This window comes from Phyllobates terribilis, unplaced genomic scaffold (assembly GCF_046119375.1).
Source record: "Phyllobates terribilis strain yellow unplaced genomic scaffold, ASM4611937v1 Scaffold_7__3_contigs__length_470593459, whole genome shotgun sequence".
NCBI classification, from domain to species: domain Eukaryota; kingdom Metazoa; phylum Chordata; class Amphibia; order Anura; family Dendrobatidae; genus Phyllobates; species Phyllobates terribilis.
Window position 1 is genome coordinate 396364853 of NW_027362767.1, and position 20105 is coordinate 396384957.

A 20105-nucleotide genomic window follows, 5' to 3' on the forward strand; every position below is an offset into this window, starting at 1 on the left:
AACCATGCACCCACAGGCTCAAATACTAAACTCGCACATTGCCAAATTGCTAGCTGTGGAGATGTTGCCGTTTAGGCTTGCAGGAACACAGTCTTTTCGTGATCTCTTAGCTGTGGCTGCCCCACGATACAGTGTTTCCAGCCGCTACTATTTTGACCGGTGTGCCGTCACTGCATTACACAAGCACGTGTTAAGCAATCTGAACCGTGCTTCTCACCGGGAAGGTCCATCTAACAACAGAAAAGTGTACAAGTTGTTGTGGAGAGGGATGATACATTTCTGTCACGGCACACTGGGTGAACTTGGTGGAGGGTGGGAAAAAGGCGCAAAATGGAACATCACACATCCTACCCACGCCAAGAATAGCGGGCCAACTTCTGTCAGGGTTTCAGCCTCTTCATATTCCACTTCCTCTCTCCTCTCCTCCTGCTCCTCATCCTCTGCTGAATTACCCTCCCCATCACTGCCAAGCTGGGATCTGTGCAGCAGTGCATTGGTAAAGGGACAACACGCTCTGCTGAAGCTGTTCTGGTTAGGCCAGAAAGCACACACTGCAGCAGAGCTGTGGCAAGCTTTAAAACAACAGACCAATCAGTGGCTCTCCCCCCCTGCATGTTCAACCCGGTATGGTCATCTGCGATAATGGGCATAACCTGGTGGCAGCTTTAACGGTCACCAAGTTGGTACATGTGCCATGCATGGCTCACGTGCTGAACCTAGTTGTTCAGAAATTTCTGAAAACTTACCGTGACTTGCCGTACCTACTTGAGAAGGTGCGCCGTATTAGCCCCCATTTCCGCCATCACTCTACCCTTTTTGCTGGCTGCTCTTACAGCGCTGCAAAAGCAATTTAATTTGCCAAGTTAGCGACTCGTTTGCGACCTGCCCACGCAGTGGAACTCAACCTATCATATGTTCGCGAGGATTAGTGAACAGCAGAGGGCAGTAGCTGAATACCAGCTTCAACATGCCCATCAGACTGAGAGTCAGCCATCACACATAACAACTGTTGAGTGGGTGTGGATAACTGACATTTGTGAGCTTCTTGAAAATTTTGAGTACTGCACCAACCTCGTGAGCGGTGATCAGTCTATTATCAGCGTAACCATCCCGCTGCTGTGTCTCTTGAAACAATGACTGCATGATTTCAAAGAGGAAGATTTGAGTGCTCAGCATGTTGGTATGGAGCCAGATTTCCCAATAGATGATACTACCCAGCCCAGCCAATATTCTGAGAGAACATTGGGTGATGAGGAGGAAGATGAGTGTAACGGGTCTGGGAGGTGGAACCTCTGAGCAACTATACAAAGGGGCAGTCCTTGTAAGGAAGCGGGTGGCTCCCAGGGAAGGTGGGCAGGTAGTCACGGCAAGTGACGGGGACAGTCTCTGGGTAGAAGGGCAGGAGGTCACGGCAAGTGACGGGGACAGTCTCTGGGTAGAAGGGCAGGAGGTCACGGCAAGTGACGGGGACAGTCTCTGGGTAGAAGGGCAGGAGGTCATGGCAAGTGACGGGGACAGTCTGTTGACAGGTGGGTGGTCACGGCAAGTGACGGCTAAGCCTCCAGGTAGGCTAGCAGGCAGGTAGCAGGTGGACGCTCCCAGGTGAGCGGGCAAGAGTCTCAGGACAGGCGGGTGGTCACAGCAAGTGACGGCTAAGCCTCCAGGTTGGCTAGCAGGCAGGTAGCAGGTGGACGCTCCCAGGTGAGCGGGCAAGAGTCTCTGGACAGGCAGGTGGTCACAGCACGTGACGGCAAAGCCTCCAGGTAGGCTAGCAGGCAGATAGCAGGTGACCGCTCCCAGGTGAGCGGGCAGACAGATCCATAGACAGACTGGCAGGGCTGGTAGGCAGACTGTCGGACCGCAAGAATGTAAGTGTGTCACCCTGGCCTGGATGCCACAAGTGTAATTAAAGCTGTGTCTGAGAGCAAGGGGGAGGCTCTCTAGTCAGGGGAACATTAGCATGCAATGCCTCCTGTCTCAGGCCAGTAGGGGGAGCTGACTGCCCCTATAAAAGCTGGTACTGGGGGCAGGGTTAGGGAGAACTGGATTGCCTGTCTCAGCACTGAGACGTGTCCCAGAGTGGAGCAGGGACAGAAAGTTGTGTTGCACCTAAGAGGAAGTGTGGCAGTAGGAGAGCCACAAGCCAGAGACAAGAGGCGAAGAGAGCCTGTCTTGGCAGAGAAAAGACTTAATTTTACCAGACTTTGGTGTCTGAGGCTGGAAGGATTCCACATCCCCCAGCAGAGAACCAGTCCGCAAGGGACTGTACATTCCTTGGCCTAAGAAGCCTGGAGGCCCTGCCACAACCGAAGGGACCAGTAAAGCCGTACAAGGCTGGGAGCAGAAAGGAACCCACGTCGCAGGCCATACAGGCGAGAGTACACGGAAAGCTCGGAAATGTGGGCTGTTACCCTATAACAAGGAGATAGCCAGAAGGAGCGCAGAAAGCACGGTAGGCCTACACCCTCACCCTGACCAGGGCCAATTTCCCCGTTGCTCTCAGACATCCAGGTCCCCTCCCAGCTGGGACTGTTTGTGGGTCAGTTTACCTGTTCTAGTAAAGACCCTGGACTGCAACCTGTTGTCTGTGTGCTCCTTGCTCCTCCAGCACTACCAGCACTGGGACTCTCACTACCATCACTCCCACCATCTACTATACTGCCCTGGGGCCGCACTCTTCCCGTGGGGAGTCACACTACCCTAGCTGCACACCTCATCAGCCCCAGCGGTCTGCATGCAGCGGCGGTTCCTAATAACCGCAATCCACGGGTGGCGTAGTCGGACATAAACATCAGCACATAACGGACTACCACTGGCCTGACCACCCTGAGCCACGGAACCGGGTTGCCACTACTACCCCCCACCATTTCCCTATTGCCCGGATCCGAGTGCCCCACGGCCCAGGGGGCGAGTCATAAGCAGATAGACTAGTATCAGGCAGGTATCAAGCAGGAATCTGGCAGGTAGCTGGCAGGTAACTGGCAGGTATCTGGTAACGGGACCTGAGGGCTGAAGCAGTGTGATAGGCTATGCAACAACATTGCTCGGGCACCTCCATTTTGGAGGAGGTGCCTTATATATGGTGAGGTCCTCCGGCCATTGCCCGGGGATTCCTTAGGACGGCGCGCGCGGCCCCTTTAAGAGAGGGGGAGCGCGCGCGCCCTAAGCACAGTGGCCGGGAAGCAGCGCGCGCTGCCAGCAGAGCGGGAGGAAGACGCCGGGCACGGAGCGGAGAGGTGAGGGGAACGGCGTCCCTGCCTAGCAGGAGGCAGGGACGCCGATGCTACAGTACCCCCCCTTTAGGCCCCCCATTTTTTAGGCCAGACAGAAATTTATCAAGGATGAGAGGGGCATGGATGTTCTCCCGGGGCTCCCACGTTCTCTCCTCTGGACCAAACCCCTTCCAATCTACTAGAAAAAAGGTCTTTCCTCTTACCCTTTTGGTGGCCAGAATGTTCTCTACCTCAAACTTGTTTTCAGTGGAAACCGGAGCAGGGGGCATACCTGTTGACTTGGAAAAAGAGTTAAGTACCACGGGTTTGAGGAGAGATACATGGAAGGAGTTAGGGATCCGCAAGTTGGCCGGGAGTTTCAATTTATAGGCCACCGGGTTGATTTGTTTGATAACTTCCAGTGGGCCGATGAACCGAGGCCCTAACTTGTAGGAAGGAACCTTGAGCCGGACATACTTGGACGAGAGCCAGACTTTATCTCCAGGACGGAATTGTGGAGGATCCAGGCGTTTTTTGTCAGCGTGTTTTATCATCCGCTCGGACGACTGAAGGAGTGCGGATCGGGTACTCTCCCAAATGGAGGAAAATTCGTTAACGAGAGATTCCGCAGCCAGATTGTCCACCGAGGTGGAGACGGGAAATGGGATCCGAGGATGCTGACCGAAGACTACAAAAAACGGGGATTTGGAGGAAGATTCGCTCTCGTGATTATTGTAAGAGAATTCGGCCCATGGTAGGAGATCCACCCAGTCCAAATGGTGGGCATTAACGAAGTGCCGGAGGTAACTGGTCAGGATCTGATTGATCCGCTCCACTTGACCATTGAACTGTGGGTGGTAAGCGGAGGAGAAGTCCAGGGAGACGTCTAGCAGCTTACATGTGGCTCTCCAGAAGCGTGAGGTGAACTGAACCCCACGATCCGACACGATGTAGAGGGGCAGGCCATGGAGACGGAAGATGTGGCGGATAAAGTCTTTAGCCAGCTCGGGTACAGACGGGAGGCCCGGCAGGGGAATGAAGTGAGCCATCTTGGAAAAGCGGTCAGCGACCACCCAAATGACCGAACAACCGGCAGAGACAGGGAGATCTGTTAAAAAGTCCATAGCTATATGCTGCCACGGGGCAGCAGGTACTGGAAGAGGAAGGAGGCGACCGGCTGGCAGGTGTCTCGGAACCTTGTTTTGGGGGCGAAGGACACACAGGCTGAAACAAAGTCTATTACGTCCTTGTGCAGAGTAGGCCACCAGTAATGCCGGGTAATAAGCTGGAGGGTCTTTTTCTGACTGGCGTGGCCAGCTAGCTTAGACGAGTGACCCCAGTGTAGGACCTTCTCCCGATCAGGTACTGTTACAAACGTCTTACCGGGAGGGAGACGATTTAGATTCACGGGGGCCACCTGCATTACTCTGGCGGGATCAATGATGTGCTTAGGTTCCTCCTCTAGATCAGACACCAGGAAGGACCGGGACAAGGCGTCAGCTTTGATGTTTTTGTCTGCTGGGCGAAAATGAAGAACGAAATCAAAGCGGGCAAAAAACAAGGACCTCCGGGCTTGGCGCGGGTTAAGTCTCTGGGCGCTCTGGAGGTAAGCCAAGTTCTTGTGGTCCGTGTAAATTATTACCGGGTGAAGAGCCCCCTCGAGCAGGTAACGCCACTCCTCCAGTGCCAGCTTAATGGCCAATAACTCTCGGTCTCCTATAGAATAATTGCGCTCAGAAGGGGAGAAGAGTTTGGAGAAGAAGCCGCAAGTTACCATTCTTCCGGAAGGCGACTTTTGGGTAAGTACCGCTCCGGCTCCAGAGGAGGAGGCGTCAACTTCCAGGAAGAATTGTTTGTTGCCGCCCGGACGATGCAGCACCGGGGCGGAAGAGAAAGCCTGTTTTAAGGAAAGAAAGGATTCCTCTGCTTCGGGCAGACATTCTCTGGGATTAGTGCCCTTACGGGTGAGAGAAGAGATTGGGGCAGTCCGGGAAGAAAAGTGCGGTATGAAGAGGCGGTAGTAGTTGGCAAACAGGAACCGCTGAATAGCCATCAACCCCTCTGGTCGGGGCCACTTCTGGATGGCAGACAGTTTCTCAGGATCCATTCATAGGCCTGTCTGAGAGATTATGTAGCCCAAAAACGGAAGCGAGGTCTGCTCAAAGAGGCACTTCTCATATTTAGCGTAGAGGTGGTTCTGCCTGAGCCTGAGCAGGACCTGATGAACATCCCTCCGGTGAGTGAAAAGATCCGGAGAGAAGACCAAGATGTTATCCAGGTACACTACTACGCAGGAGTAGAGAAGGTCCCGGAATATGTCATTGACCAACTCTTGAAAGACTGCGGGAGCGTTACAGAGACCGAAGGGCATTACCAGGTATTCATAGTGGCCGTCCCGGGTGTTGAATGCCGTCTTCCATTCATCCCCCTGACAGATACGGACCAGGTTATACGCCCCACGGAGGTCCAGCTTGGTGAAGATTCTAGCCCCCCTCAGACGGTCAAATAATTCCGGAATGAGCGGAAGGGGGTATTTATTCTTCACTGTGATCTGGTTAAGGCCTCTATAGTCTATACAGGGACGGAGTGAGCCGTCCATCTTTTTGATGAAGAAGAAGCCTGCTCCCGCCGGGGAGGTAGATTTCCGGATAAATCCCCGGGCCAGATTCTCCTCAATATATTCAGACATGGACCGGGTCTCAGCAGCAGACAAAGGGTAAATACGCCCACGGGGAGGAGTAGCGCCGGGTATCAGGTCGATTGGGCAGTCGTATGGTCTATGAGGGGGTAATGTCTCTGCCTCCTTTTTATTAAAGACGTCCGCATAAGACCAATAGGGAACCGGAAGACCAGGTAGATTGGCTGGGGTAGGAGAAGGACGGACAGGATGGACGGGTACTAAACAAGTCTTATGGCAGTCCTGTCCCCAGCGAAGGACTTCTCCGGTCTGCCAATCAAACACGGGTGCATGTTTCTGAAGCCAAGGTAGGCCTAGCAAGAGGGCGTGAGAGAGTCCAGGCAGAACATGAAAGAAGATGCTCTCAGAGTGCAGCATTCCCACCTGCAGAGTTATGGATTCGGTGATGAGTTGGATGGGATGTGGTAAGAGGCCCCCATCCACGGCAGCGACAGATAAGGGTACAGCCAGAGGTTTGGTGGGAATGCGGTATTTCTCTACCAGGGACTGAGAAATGAGATTTCCGGCAGCTCCAGAGTAAAGTTGGGCTAGTTCAAAATAACGGTTCTCCCCGCAGATGATAGAGACCGACAGCAACAGAGATGGAGAGGGTTTACTCTTGTCTAGGACGACCTCTCTGAGCGATCCTAGACACAGGCGTTTCCCGACCTCTCCGGGCAGGAACGGATCCGGTGCTCCTTACTGCCACAGTAGAAGCAGCTCCCCTCGGCTCCGCGTAACTCTTGACGGGTTTTGACCATCTTGGTCTGGTCGACCTGCATAGGCACGGTTGAGTGCGCCTGGGGAATAACGGGAGAAGTGACGGGTTCCTGGAAGGTAGGGGCTAGACGTGGAAACCTCCTCTCACGGGTGACCTCTTTGGCGCGCTCCTGGAACCGGATGTCAATCCGGGTGGCAAGTGTTATTAAGTCGTCGAGAGTGGTAGGAATGTCCCGACCGGCGAGTTCATCTTTAATACGGCCGGACAGACCCTCCCAAAAGACAGACACCAGGGCGTCGTTATCCCAGGCCAGCTCCGAAGCAAGGGTACGGAACCGTATGGCATATTGACCCACGGTGAGATTTCCTTGACGGAGGCGTAGCAGAGATGATGCGGACGAGGTCTTCCGTCCTGGTTCATCGAAGACTTTCCGGAAAGCCGTGAGAAAAGCTGGTAGGTTGGACACCAGGGGGTCTCCTCTCTCCCATAGAGGATTTAGCCAAGCCAGTGCCTCCCCCGTGAGATGGGACATGATGAAGGCTACTTTGGCTCGGTCGGTGGAAAACTGGTGTGCCAACAGTTCGAAGTGCAGAGTGCACTGGTTAATGAAGCCCCGTGCCTGGCTGGGATCTCTGCCAAAACGAGGAGGGGCGGAGAGGCGGGGACCGGGAAGAGATGCCATGGTGTTGATGGGCAGCGGCGGTGCCGGGGTAGTAAGTGTGCGAGTGGAGGCAGCTCCCGATGAGGTAGTCAATGTGTCCAGGCGGGAGTTAACACTTCGCAGGTGACTCAGGATGGACTCCTGTTGGGACCTCTGACGGGAAAGTTCATGACATAGGTCCGAGAGCGAGGGAGCTTGGGTGCCACCGGGTTCCATGGCCCGAGCAAACTGTAACGGGTCTGGGAGGTGGAACCTCTGAGCAACTATACAAAGGGGCAGTCCTTGTAAGGAAGCGGGTGGCTCCCAGGGAAGGCGGGCAGGTAGTCACGGCTAGTGACGGGACAGTCTCTGGGTAGAAGGGCAGGAGGTCACGGCAAGTGACGGGGACAGTCTCTGGGTAGAAGGGCAGTAGGTCACGGCAAGTGACGGGGACAGTCTCTGGGAAGAAGGGCAGGAGGTCACGGCAAGTGACGGGGACAGTCTCTTGACCGGCGGGTGGTCATGGCAAGTGACGGCTAAGCCTCCAGGTAGGCTAGCAGGCAGTTAGCAGGTGGACGCTCCCACACACTGCTTTGAACACACTTGGCATTCTCTTGATGAGCTTCAAGAGGTAAGTCCCTGGAAATGGTCTTCCAACAATCTTGGAGGAGTTCCCAGAGATGCTTAGCACTTGTTGGCCCTTTTGCCTTCACTCTGCGGTCCAGCGCACCCCAAACCATCTCGATTGGGTTCAGGTCTGGTGACTGTGGATGCCAGGTCATCTGGCGTAGCACATCATCACTCTCCTTCTTGGTCAAATAGACCTTACACAGCCTGGAGGTGTGTTTGGGGTCATTGTACTGTTGAAAAATGCATGATGGTCCAACTAAACGCAAACCGGATGGAATAGCATGCCGCTGCAAACATGCTGTGGTAACCATGTTGGTTCGGTATGCCTTCAATTTTGAATAAATCCCCAACAGTGTCACCAGCAAAGCCCCCCCACACCATCACACCTCCTCCTCCATGCTTCACGCTGGGAACCAGGCATGTAGAGTCCATCCGTTCACCTTTTCTGTGTTACACAAAGACACGGTGGTTGGAACCAAAGATCTCAAATTTGGACTCATCAGACCAAAGCACAGATTTTCACTGGTCTAATGTCCATTCCTTGTGTTCTTTAGCCCAAACAAGTCTCTTCTGCTTGATGCCTGTCCTTAGCAGTGGTTTCCTAGCAGCTATTTTACCATGAAGGTCTGCTGCACAAAGTCTCCTCTTAACAGTTGTTGTAGAGATGTGTCTGCTGCTAGAACTCTGTGTGGCATTGACCTGGTCTCTAATCTGAGCTGCTGTTAACCTGCGATTTCTGAGGCTGGTGTCTCGGATAAACTTATCCTCAGAAGCAGAGGTGACTCTTGGTCTTCCTTTTCAGGGGCGGTCCTCATGTGAGCCAGTTTCTTTGTAGCACTTGATGGTTTTTGCAACTGCACTTGGGGACACTTTCAAAGATTTCCCAATTTTTCGCACTGACTGACCTTCATTTCTTAAAGTAATTATAGTCACTCATTTTTCTTTACTTAGCTGCTTTTATCTTGCCATAATACACATTCTAACAGTCTATTCAGTAGGACTATCAGCTGTGTATCCACCAGACTTCTGCACAACACAACTGATGGTCCCAACCCCATTTATAAGGCAAGAAATCCCACTTATTAAGCCTGACAGGGCACACCTGTGAAGTGAAAAACATTTACGGTGACTACGTCTTGAAGCTCATCAAGAGAATGCCAAGAGTGTGCAAAGCAGTCATCAAAGCAAAAGGTGGCTACTTTGAAGAACCTAGAATATAAGACATATTTTCAGTTGTTTCACACTTTTTTGTTAAGTATATAATTCCACATGTGTTAATTCATAGTTTTGATGCCTTCAGTGTGAATGTACAATTTTCATAGTCATGAAAATACAGAAAAATATTTAAATGAGAAAGTGTGTCCAAACTTTTCGTCTGTACTGTATATTGGATCCTGTAGTGAATGAGCAACCAGTGTAATGACTGGCACAAGATGGACGTGTGGCACCCTGCTATTACAGGTACCACAGGACCCAAAAGGGTACATGGACGGACTTCTCCACAAAAGGCCCTCATTACATAACAGACACCTCCACCCTTCCACCTCATACCACCAGAGGGTGCACTGTTAGGGATATATATACTGTAGGGTGGAGTTAGGTAGGCAGAGTGTGCTGGCACTGAGATCAATGAAGAAGCAGCATTTGAGCTGCTGTGCTGAGGGCCAGCCAGGGCCTAAAGCACGTTCTGAAGCCTTGGGGCCTAGAGTGGGGCCGGAGGCAAGGAGAAGAGTGAGAGGAGCAGAGGATCACGTTAGGCTCACCCGAGAAAACAAGCCGGACACCAGGTCCGCGCCTACAGGGTCCTCTACACCCATTAGGGACAACCAGTATACCAGGAGGATTCTAGACCCATGATCAACCTGAAGCTACAATCATCTAAAGAACTAGGAACCACTAAGGCCCCAGTGTCCAGGGATAGTGGTAGCCAGAAGAAAGTTCTTACCACCAAGCATGCAGGTTAGGAATGTGAAAGAGTACAGAAGCTAGGCCTAGTTTCAGGCTGGTCAGAAGCTTCAGAGAGAGAGGAAGAAACATATCAGGAGGCCTTATACCCGCTCACTGGGGAGAGTCTAGAAGTGCACTCTTCCTATCAAGTACCCTGGACCGTACCTGTCGTCTACACCAGTAAAGGTACTGAAGCGAACCCCCTGTGTGCGTGTCTGTTATTCTCCCCTGGCCCGGCTAGGCCACCTCTCACCTGCATCCCTTCCATCAACCCGGCCCCTGGGGCCCGCACCACATGTGGGAAGCAGAAACATCCCAGCTGCCATCCCATCACCCGCCGGAGGTCTGCAGCAGCTCTGGTACTCATTACCAGGAGCCACAGGTGGCGTCATGAGATAAAACTGTTAACAAACCCCCTTTTAAAGATTGACCTGAGGGTACAGGCCCGGGAGCCAACTGCCATAACCTCCTAAGAAGGTAAAGGCACGGGTACCGAGTCCCCCCATTTTCCCCCTGAGCGAGTCAGAGGCATCGGTGAAGCAGCTGGACAGAAATATGACCCTGGCTGCTGCATTCAGGAAGGATTGGAGAGGAGGAAGTTTGGTAAGAGGGAGACCAATCAGAAGAAAGCTGCAGTAGTCCAGACGACAGTGAATAAGAGCGACAGTAAGAGTTTTAGCAGTTTCAAAGGTGAGAAAAGGTTGGATTCTGGAGATGTTTTTAAGGTGCAGGTGACAAGAGCGACCTATACTGGTTGGCCACCTTTCTCGATCCACAGTACAAGGGGAAATTTCCTTCTGTACTTTTGGATTACTCAAAGAGTTTTACAATGGAATCTTTCATAAGGGCCATTGTAGATCAGTTGCTGAAAACATCACCCTCAGATAATGCGGGTGGTAGACGTACCGACTCTTTTCAACACCAAGGGATAATGAGGAGTGACACGAACACCAGCTCCAACAGATGTGGGGGGAAAATGTGCACAGATTGGGCAATTTTCAATAAACCAGCACAACAGCAAGGGCTATCTGTGCCTGTAACAATGCCAAGGAGGGATAAGTTGCAGAACATGGTCAAGGGGTACTTAAGTGACCATACGTGCGTCCTTTCTGACGCTTCAGTTCCCTTTAATTATTGGGTGTCTAACCTGAACACTTTGCCCGACTTCTCCTTATATGCCTTGGAGGTGCTGGCCTGCCCGGCTGCTAATGTGGTGTCAGAGTGTGTTTTCAGTTCCACTGGGGCAATCATCACTGAGAGGTGCACACGCCTCTCCATGGAAAATGCAGACAAACTTACTCTGATTAAATTCAACAAGGACTGGATATCTCCACAGTTTATAATCCCTCCAGATGACAGCAAGCCAACCTAAATTCACCAATAATGCAGATTCATGCTACTGCTGTTAACGTCACCCCCTTCCCATAAAAACCCTTTTCCTTCCTTCATCAACCATCACTCAGCTCATAGGGCCAATTTTTACAAACCCTATGCACATTGTGGAGTGGACAAACCATGACAGTATTCCTACTCCAGCTTAACTACTATTTGTGATTGGAGGCTCTTGGGATGGTGAATTCCTGCATCAACCATTACTCAGCCCATAGGGCTAACTTTTACAAACCCTATGCACATTGTGCAATGGACAAACCAGGACAGTATTCCTACTCCAGCCTAACTACAATTTGTGATTCGTGGGCCTTGGGATGGTGGCTTCCAAAATTGTGGATAAAATGGCTTGATGTGTGCTTGGGAGCAGGCAGTAGGAAATGTTTGGACTACTGCTTTATGTAGGGCACTAAACGCATTTTTAAGTGGACTAATGTGGACCCCAGAAGGCAGGCTATTGTGGCACCCTGCTGTTCACAGGTACCACAGGACCCAGGGTGCATGGATGGACTTCTCCACAAGAGGCCCTCATTACATACAGATACCTCCACCCTTCCACCTCATACCACCAGAGGGAACCCGTTAGGGATATATATATGGAGGGTGGAGCCAGGCAGTCAGTTAGTTGTTGGAGAGCGTGCTGACGCTGAGAACAGCGAAGACGCAGCACGTCTGCTGCTGAGTTCTGAGGGCCCCGAGTGTGGCCGATGGCAAAGAGGAGAGGAGAGAGGAGTTGAAGGGGCAGAGGAGCATCCTAGGCTCACCCCGAAGATACAAACCAGACACCGGGTCCGCGCCTACAGGGTCCTTTATACCCAGTAGGGACCACCGGCATTCCAGGAGAACTACAAGTCCCTGGTCGACCTGAAGCTAAACCCTTAACAGGACCAGGAACCACAAAGGCCCCAGAATTTACCAGGGATAGTGGTTGCCAGCAGAAGGTCCTACTACCAAGCGACAGGTTAAGGAACAGCACGACACATAAGCTAGGCCCAGTTGCAGGCTGGTCAGGAGCATACAGAGAGGCAGACACGGACCAGGAGGCATTATACCCACTCACTGGGGAGAAGTCCTGAAGTGCACCCATCCTACTGAGTACCCTGGACTGTACCTGACATCCGCACCAGTAAAGGTATTGAAGCGAATCCCCTGTCTCTGTCAGTTACTCCTGCTGCACCATCCCGCCTGCACTACAAGCCCCAGCATCACCATTCACCACCAAACTCCACACTGCCCCGGGGGCCCGCTCCGCCTGTGGGGAGCAGAAACATCCCAGCTGCCATCCCATCATCCCCCGGAGGTCTTCAGCAGCTCTGGTAATCCTTACCAGATACCACAGGTGGCGTCACAAACTGTATAAATCCCATATAAATAATCCCCCCTTTTATTGACCGCCCTGGGTCACGCACCGAGCCAACCACTGTGACATATTCCCACGGCATCGGGTTCCCCACGGCCCAGGGGGTGCGTCAAACTCACCCCAAAACAGCAGGGAAAATGGCCTGGTGCATGTTTGGTAGCAGGCAGTAGGAAATGTTTGGACTACTGCTTTGTGTAGCGTACTAACCGCCTTTTTAAGTGGACAAATGTGGACAGCAGAAGCCAGGCCCTGACCCCTAAAACAGCTGGTAAAGTAGACCAGTACTTTTGAAAAAAAGGCAGCACAAAATACTACTACTCTGTATGCTGGAAAAATATTGATTTGCCTCTGACAAGAGCTGTTTTAAGATGGACACTGGAAGAACCCTTTAACCTCTCCATACCTAATACACAATCTCTCTCTCTTTGTACTCTGACTTTGTTGTGTGTCTTCAGCTCTGAAAAAAGCTATTTGTTGGTGGTATTGTTGGTGGTATTATGGAGCTAGTGAGTGGCACCATTAAACTGTCCCTGCTCGAGTATCTCTCCCTCCCTACTCTACACAGAACTAGTATACACGGCAGATAGCCCTTAAAAGGGCTTTTGTTATATCAAGAGGCCGAAACACTTTCCCTAGCAGCTCAGAGATCTCTCCCTATGCTTGTAGAACGCAGGCTCCAGACGCAATGTGCACAAAATGGTGGCGGCAGGTCTTAAATAGACTATGACGCTGGGCAGCCAGCCAATCACATTAATGCCACAACCAAGATGTCTGCGGCATTACTCTGATTGGTTAAGAAGCCCGGCATGTTTAGTGGCTGCAAAGAAGGCGGCAAAACTGCAGGGCGGGACATCCGAATATAGCGAGGCGAGTACAGAAATTCTCACAATATAATGAGTAACCCCAATACCGTATTATCCGTGCGAATAGCAAATAGTAACGAATACACTTGCTCATCACTAGGCAGAATCAATTCAGTCTAAATCAAATTTAATCCAAATTGCAAGTGCGCTGAAAAGATGTTAAATATGCTCTGATGTCTCTCAATACCCCACAGCTCCATTGCTTGGTCCTTCCAGTCTTTGAACCTTCCGGCTTAGACTACTGACTAGACCTCTCTAAGTCACTGAGAACATGATACACATCATTGACATCAATAATTTGTGTGAACTAGACAGTGCCAAAAAAATCTAAGACCAATCCAAAGCCTGATCTTAAGGCCAACTCGAAGACGAGAGTCAGCAAGCGGGGGAAGTTTTATGCTAAATGCTTAATGATTGTGAAATTTTCTTAAGATGTATGATTCAGCACTACACAATACAGGAATATTAATATCACTTAGCTAGCTAGAACTAAGCAGGTAGCTGAGTGGGGCCTAGTTCATATAAAGTTGCAATTATTATTGTTAGTTTAGTGAGTAGCATTGAGTCCTCCGCAGCAAGGACTTTTGGAGATTAGCTCATTCCTGCTCCACATGGCTGATGTTGCAAATATTTTAACGGAGTGTAGTCAGGATGGCTGTTTACCTCCCAACGAGGAGCAAGTTTGAAATTGCTTGGCTTTTTCTATCTGCTGTCATTCTCCTGAAATGAAAGTTTTTATCTAACATAGTGAACAGCTTATTTAAAAGAAAATCAACCACTAATTATTTCATAGACCCTTCACAGACTCTGGTTTGCATTCCAGGAGAGGAGTTAACTCCTAAAAGCTCAGTCACCTCCCTCCCTAATATTGATTGTTACACAGCAGTTACCTGCTCACCTCCCTTCCCCTCCTTCTCAGCTCCTGATGAGCTGATGTTATCAGTCCTATGTAGGGATGAGCAGATCTTTTGAAATTTGAATTCATCGAGTTTGCCATTTTTTTCCCCCATAATTTGATTTGCGGAAAATAAATTTGTGTGAATCTTCATATGTTTCAGAAAGATTGTGACTGAGGCTTGGAGAGAGATGAAAAATGGCTGGAGATTGTGCAGGGAGGGCCAGGAGCCCTAAAAGTGAATGTGACTAGTGACTATGTCTGAAAATTTGTGAAGGCACTCTTCTCATACCACTAAACTACCCATCTTCCTGATGCCAACCATCAAAAGTTGGCAAGCATGATGAAAAGATTGAGAGGAACAGCATGCTCTACCTTTGGAATATGATATCCTCTTAAGGTTGTGTCCTTGCTGACAGCATGTGGCACTCCAGCTGGGACGATATCAGCATATCTCTGGATCTCGTGGATTACGGCTTCTGTATACGGCATTTTACTCTTTTCTTCTATTGAGGGACAGCGATCTTTCCCTATTATATTGTCAATTTCTTTGTGGATCTTCTCTGAAATTAACAAAAATGTAGCAATGGAAAAATTTTTCAGTCTAGAATTATATTCAAAGAATATGCAATACAGGGTATGTGTATGATAGACTCCTTCTAGACTCCTACTGTATCTTTTTTGGAGGCAGTGGAGTCCTTCTCATCTAAAAAATTTGGACCCACTCTGACAGCAGTGCTAAAATGCTACCACTGCTCCTGCTATGATACTATGAGAGGACCTTGATAAATTAATTACAAATACTTTAAAATTATTACCTTGTATTTCTGGATATTTCATGAGTATAAGAAAACCGTATCTCAGAGTTAAACTTGTCGTCTCTGTTCCAGCAGTGAATAAGTCTGTTATTGTCGCCTGTAAATTCTTCTCATGAAATTCTGTATCTGGATTCTTTTTTTCCTACAAAAAATAAATAAATAGGCATCACTTTAATTTTAATTATGACAATTTATCAAAGATCCTTAAACTCTTTCAAGATCAAAACAAGAGCAATAAATTGGAATGATTGATTTCTGATTTTTTTCAGAAAGATTTGATTCATGGTGAATACATTTTCCGTGAATTACTATATGGAAAAGTCTCTAATTGCCCAGAAAACATGGAAATAATACTTTGAGGTCTCAAAGAACTATATTGAACCATTTTGAGGTTTATAATGCAAGCAAAGCCTTAGTAATGTTAAAGTGACCTTAATCTTTGTGTCTAGGGAAAAATTGATGGTAACTGGTGGTAATTTACTGCTGTATTCGAGTGATGTGTGCCAGTGAAATATTGGACTATTTACAACAACAAAGTATACAAAATATTTTCTTTTTTTCAATGCGTACAGTGTACAGATTTTTTTTAGCATGTGAAAAATTTGGCATGCTTATCTTACGTTGCAAGAATCATACTTCCTGTGACTCATAAGCTTTGAATGCAGTATTTTGTATTGGTATCAAAAATAACACCGAGGGGTTTAATATTGCCCTCCTTGTTTACAGTGCTTAAAAAATTTAAAAAGGCTGTGATTAAGGTGCTGTTACTGCAGATTTTCAAATATCAATAAATTTGCAGTAAAACTGAGTGAATATACACGTCCAGCACTACTCCATATATCATTAGCACTTCAAACCCATTTTCAATATACTTGAGCAGTGAAGTTGTACATCACGTTCAGATTAGGTCTTTTTCTATCCCTACATGGAATAAGCTGTACTCTCTGACCTCCTATTCCTACACAGTACAGGCAGAAAATTGCGCTCTCTGCCCCCCATCTTCTATACTGGCTGTGATAACCTTCCTGATTGGCTGAGTTATGTAATATTATAGGTGAAGGACAACAATGGGAAGCCCGTACAGCTGCGCCTGACATTATTAGCCCACACTCTGAGCCTTCAGCAGTGTGCTAAGTGGCACTTTTGTTTTTTTTGGACAATTTTTGCAAATTGAGTGTTTGGATTTGAACCAGTGGGCATCTGCATATTTCAGGAAATTCAATTTGAGGTCAATTTTCCATAAATCGAACCACTAATTTTTATTCCAATGTCTTTTTCCGAAGCTAGTTGAATTTTTATTACTGTGCACATTCTGTACAAACAATATGTGACCCTCAAATGTCAAAATATATAAGATTATCAAGAAACTCACTTCTTCCATTTTCATGAGAAAGCAATCTATGAAGTCACGAGGGCAGTTTTCATCCAGGGTGGCTCGATGGGTCTCTGTCATCTCCTTAATAAATTTTTTCACTCTGTCAATAATTTTAATGATCCCTCGATGACGACCAGGAATGTAGGACATTATTCTTGGGAACATGAGGAGGAGCTTATTAAAGAAAGAAGTGATAGAAAAACATAATTTTACTATTATTTTGTTACCTCAATATCATATTTAAATTCTGTGTCCCACTTTATGAAAATAAGTTGCTAATTATGCAGTGAATCTAAACTTAAAAAATGAGACATGTCTCCATGATTTCAGGCTACAACTGGCCAATGGCCCCAATTCAACAAAGCTTTCATGACTGAATTCTGGTGTATAAAAATTTAAAAATATCCACATTTTTTGAGTAAAAATCAATTTTGCCAAACCCTGGCTCATCAAATTTATGATGAGTGAGGCGTTACGTATGCCACAAATCTTAATTCTGTCTCTCACTGGAATAAGCTTTGTGGCAAGGCTTACACAGAGGCACATGTCACTTCCTCCCTATCCTGATTCATTAAGAGGAGTGCCCGTCATAAGTAATCAATCACCTTGGACTCCACCCTGTCTAAAGACATTGATATCAAGACCAATGTAAAAATTGCTGTTATTGTTGAATCGGGCGCCATGTTCCCTGTTATTTGTCCCCTACTTTTCGTCAAGCTAACAATAAAAAGAAGGGAGTATGACTGCAGAATAGGATAATATAGAGTTTGGTTGTAGTTGGTAGCATACAATTATTTACCTGTCCTGAACTGCTGTTGAACAGCTCCACAATTTCATTAAAAAGTGAAATGAGGGTTAAGAATTTTTTGTCTTCATAGTCAAATCTTTCACCAAATACAATGGAGCAAATGACGTTGGAAACAGCGAGTCGCATTATATTTACTGGGTTAATTGGAGAGTCTGTAAGGAAATATAACCATGTGGTTAGTCATTAATAATCAATAGAATACATATAATAGGAAAATATGGACCTTGGAAAAAATTACACAGTAAGACTGCAGATCTATAGTCTGTTGTGTAAGGTGAGCTCATGGTAATATTAACTCTACCCATTAATTGTAGGGGATCAGCCATTGAGCTGATGTAGCAGTAGATATTAGAACAGTTGTAGACACAGAGAAAAATAAGAATCTGTAGTGTTATATTTCAACATGACTAATCTTTTCCCACTCATTCTACGCATATTCCTAGAGAGGAGGCAAGGGTTCCCAACCATCCAGATGTTTCAGGACAATTGTTAAAAATAGTGGACTTTTTTCACTGTCCATCAAAGAATTTGATCTATCCATGATAATTTTAAACTAAAACCGCTTGTGCAAGTTATGACTGAGAATATTATGTTTTTAAAAATAACAGTAGAAGTTACCAAGGTCTTCATATCTATAGTCCAAGGTATGACTATCCACCCACCTTTCTCCTTCATGAATTTCTCGATGAGACATTGGGCTTCTTCTTGGATTCTTTCTTCGATGCTTCTTTTCCCCATTCCAAAATTTCTCAGAGTCATTAAGGAAAATCTTCGAAGGATTTTCCACCTTTCTCCACTGCTACCAATGATCCCTGTAATCACATGGTTAAATAGTTTCTGAATCTAGATTGTGGAATTTTGTCTACTAAGAATTTGTTAGACATTATTACAGTAACCAGAGCAGGTTTGGGTTAAAGAGGTCTGTTTGCTTGGTTTCAAATCTCCATTTTGCAAGCTGCTGGGTCCAACTGATAAGCAAGCTCTGACAAATCTGACAAGCCATACACACCTGTCAAGTCAACATCAGCAAGATGTACACTGTGTGCTCAGTTCGACAATTTGTATTTTTCATGTTTTTTTTTTATTAAACAACTACAGTGCTGTCAGTCGGTCCAAAAGGTTAATAAACCTGAATATTTAATAAATTAAAAATGAGGTTTTATCTTTCTTAAGAGAATATCTGTGTTCTGAATTATCAGACAACTATTAGTGTGCAGAATTATTTTGCAACAAAATGAAAAAAATGAATTATGAAAAAATGAATGAATTATTTATTTTCATTTGTTAACGTGAGAATAATAACCAAGTAACTCGCAATGTACAAAATAAATTTTTGACATTTCAAGAAAAAGACTAATCTCAGTGACTAATGTAGCCATCCTTCTTTTCATCACCAGTCATAAGCCTTCCATCCATGGAGTCTGTCAGTTTTTTTTTAATTCTGACGACTTTTTGGGCATCCCCAACAATAGCCCCACAGATCCTGTCAGAGAGGTGACTGTTTTCCTTGGCTGTAAATATCCCATATAAGAAGGACTCACAAGTTCTCAGTAGGATTTAGGTCAGGTGAGCAAGAGACCATGTCATTATTCTTTCATATTTAAGGCCAAGCAGTGGAGACTTTAATGCTGCGATGGAACATTGTCTTGCAGAAAAATCATATTTTTTTTCTGTACCACTGCTTGAAGAAAGTGTTTCCTAAAAAACTGGCAGTATGTTTTTGAGTTGATTTTATGTCCATCTTCAACACCAAAAGATCCACTTAGCTCATCTTTAATAATATCAGCCCACAACAGTACTCCACCTCCACCTTGCTTTGTGGAAGTGAAGGTCAGTGCCCATTACTGATCCAGGCACTGGTCCATTCATCTGTTCAGTCAAGAGCCTCTCTCATCAGTCCATAAAATCTTTGAAAAATCTGCCTTCAGATATTTCTTGGCTTGTCAGAACATTTCAAATTCTGTGACTTGCTCAGTGCTGGTTGGGTTTCAGCCTCCTTACCTCAGCCATGTCTCTGGTCACTCTACACCTTGTACTTCTGGGCTCTCCAAGGAGTTGCAGTTCTGGAATATGACAATATTGGAGGCCGATTTGACTATTTACAACAAAACTTTTCACAGTTCTGTTATTGTGCCTCACTATCTTAGCAAGTTAATGAGATTTTTAACAATTTTTGACTTTTCAGAGTCCGTGAAATCTCTTTTTGGCCCATTTTACTGGAGGAAAATAAACTGCCTAATAATTCTGCACACCTTGATAAAGGGCATTGTATCCTTAGGTTGCATCCCCCCTAATACACAAATACAGATCACTTGAACTGCTTCATCCTATAAGCAAAACTTGGAGTTGGAAAATCTGTATAAAAATTATGATACTGTCAAAATACTACCTTGCCTAATAATTCTGCCCACAATGACCCCCATCACCAGGGCCGGCGTCAGCACCCGGCATACCCGGGCAAGTGCCGGGGCCCTGGAAAATCAGAGGGGCCCAGCCGCCCACTCACTGTCGGGGCCCGGGCCCACACACCCACCCGCCCACTCACTGTCGGGGCCGGGCCCACACACCCACCCGCCCACTCACTGTCGGGCCCGGGCCCACACACCCACCCACCCGCCCACTCACTGTCGGGGCCGGGCCCACACACACACCCGCCCACTCACTGTCGGGGCCGGGCCACACACCCACCCACCCGCCCACTCACTGTCGGGGCCGGGCCCACACACTGTCGGGGCCGGGCCCACACACCCACCCGCCCACTCACTGTCGG

At 47.7% G+C, this 20105-nt stretch overlaps 1 protein-coding gene across 3 annotated transcripts in view; it reads right to left on the reverse strand.

The window, feature by feature from the left end:
* Positions 1 to 20105, reverse strand: part of LOC141154988 (cytochrome P450 2C8-like) — a 128653-nt gene that overhangs the window by 81629 nt on the left and 26919 nt on the right. For all 3 annotated transcript variants that reach the window (XM_073641577.1, XM_073641576.1, XM_073641578.1), the window contains 5 exons: positions 17998 to 18147; positions 17327 to 17487; positions 16525 to 16701; positions 15153 to 15294; positions 14710 to 14897 (listed from right to left, as the gene is read on the reverse strand). In XM_073641577.1, the coding sequence (XP_073497678.1) occupies positions 14710 to 14897; positions 15153 to 15294; positions 16525 to 16701; positions 17327 to 17487; positions 17998 to 18147 (818 nt within the window). The remainder of the gene's footprint in view (positions 1 to 14709; positions 14898 to 15152; positions 15295 to 16524; positions 16702 to 17326; positions 17488 to 17997; positions 18148 to 20105) is intronic.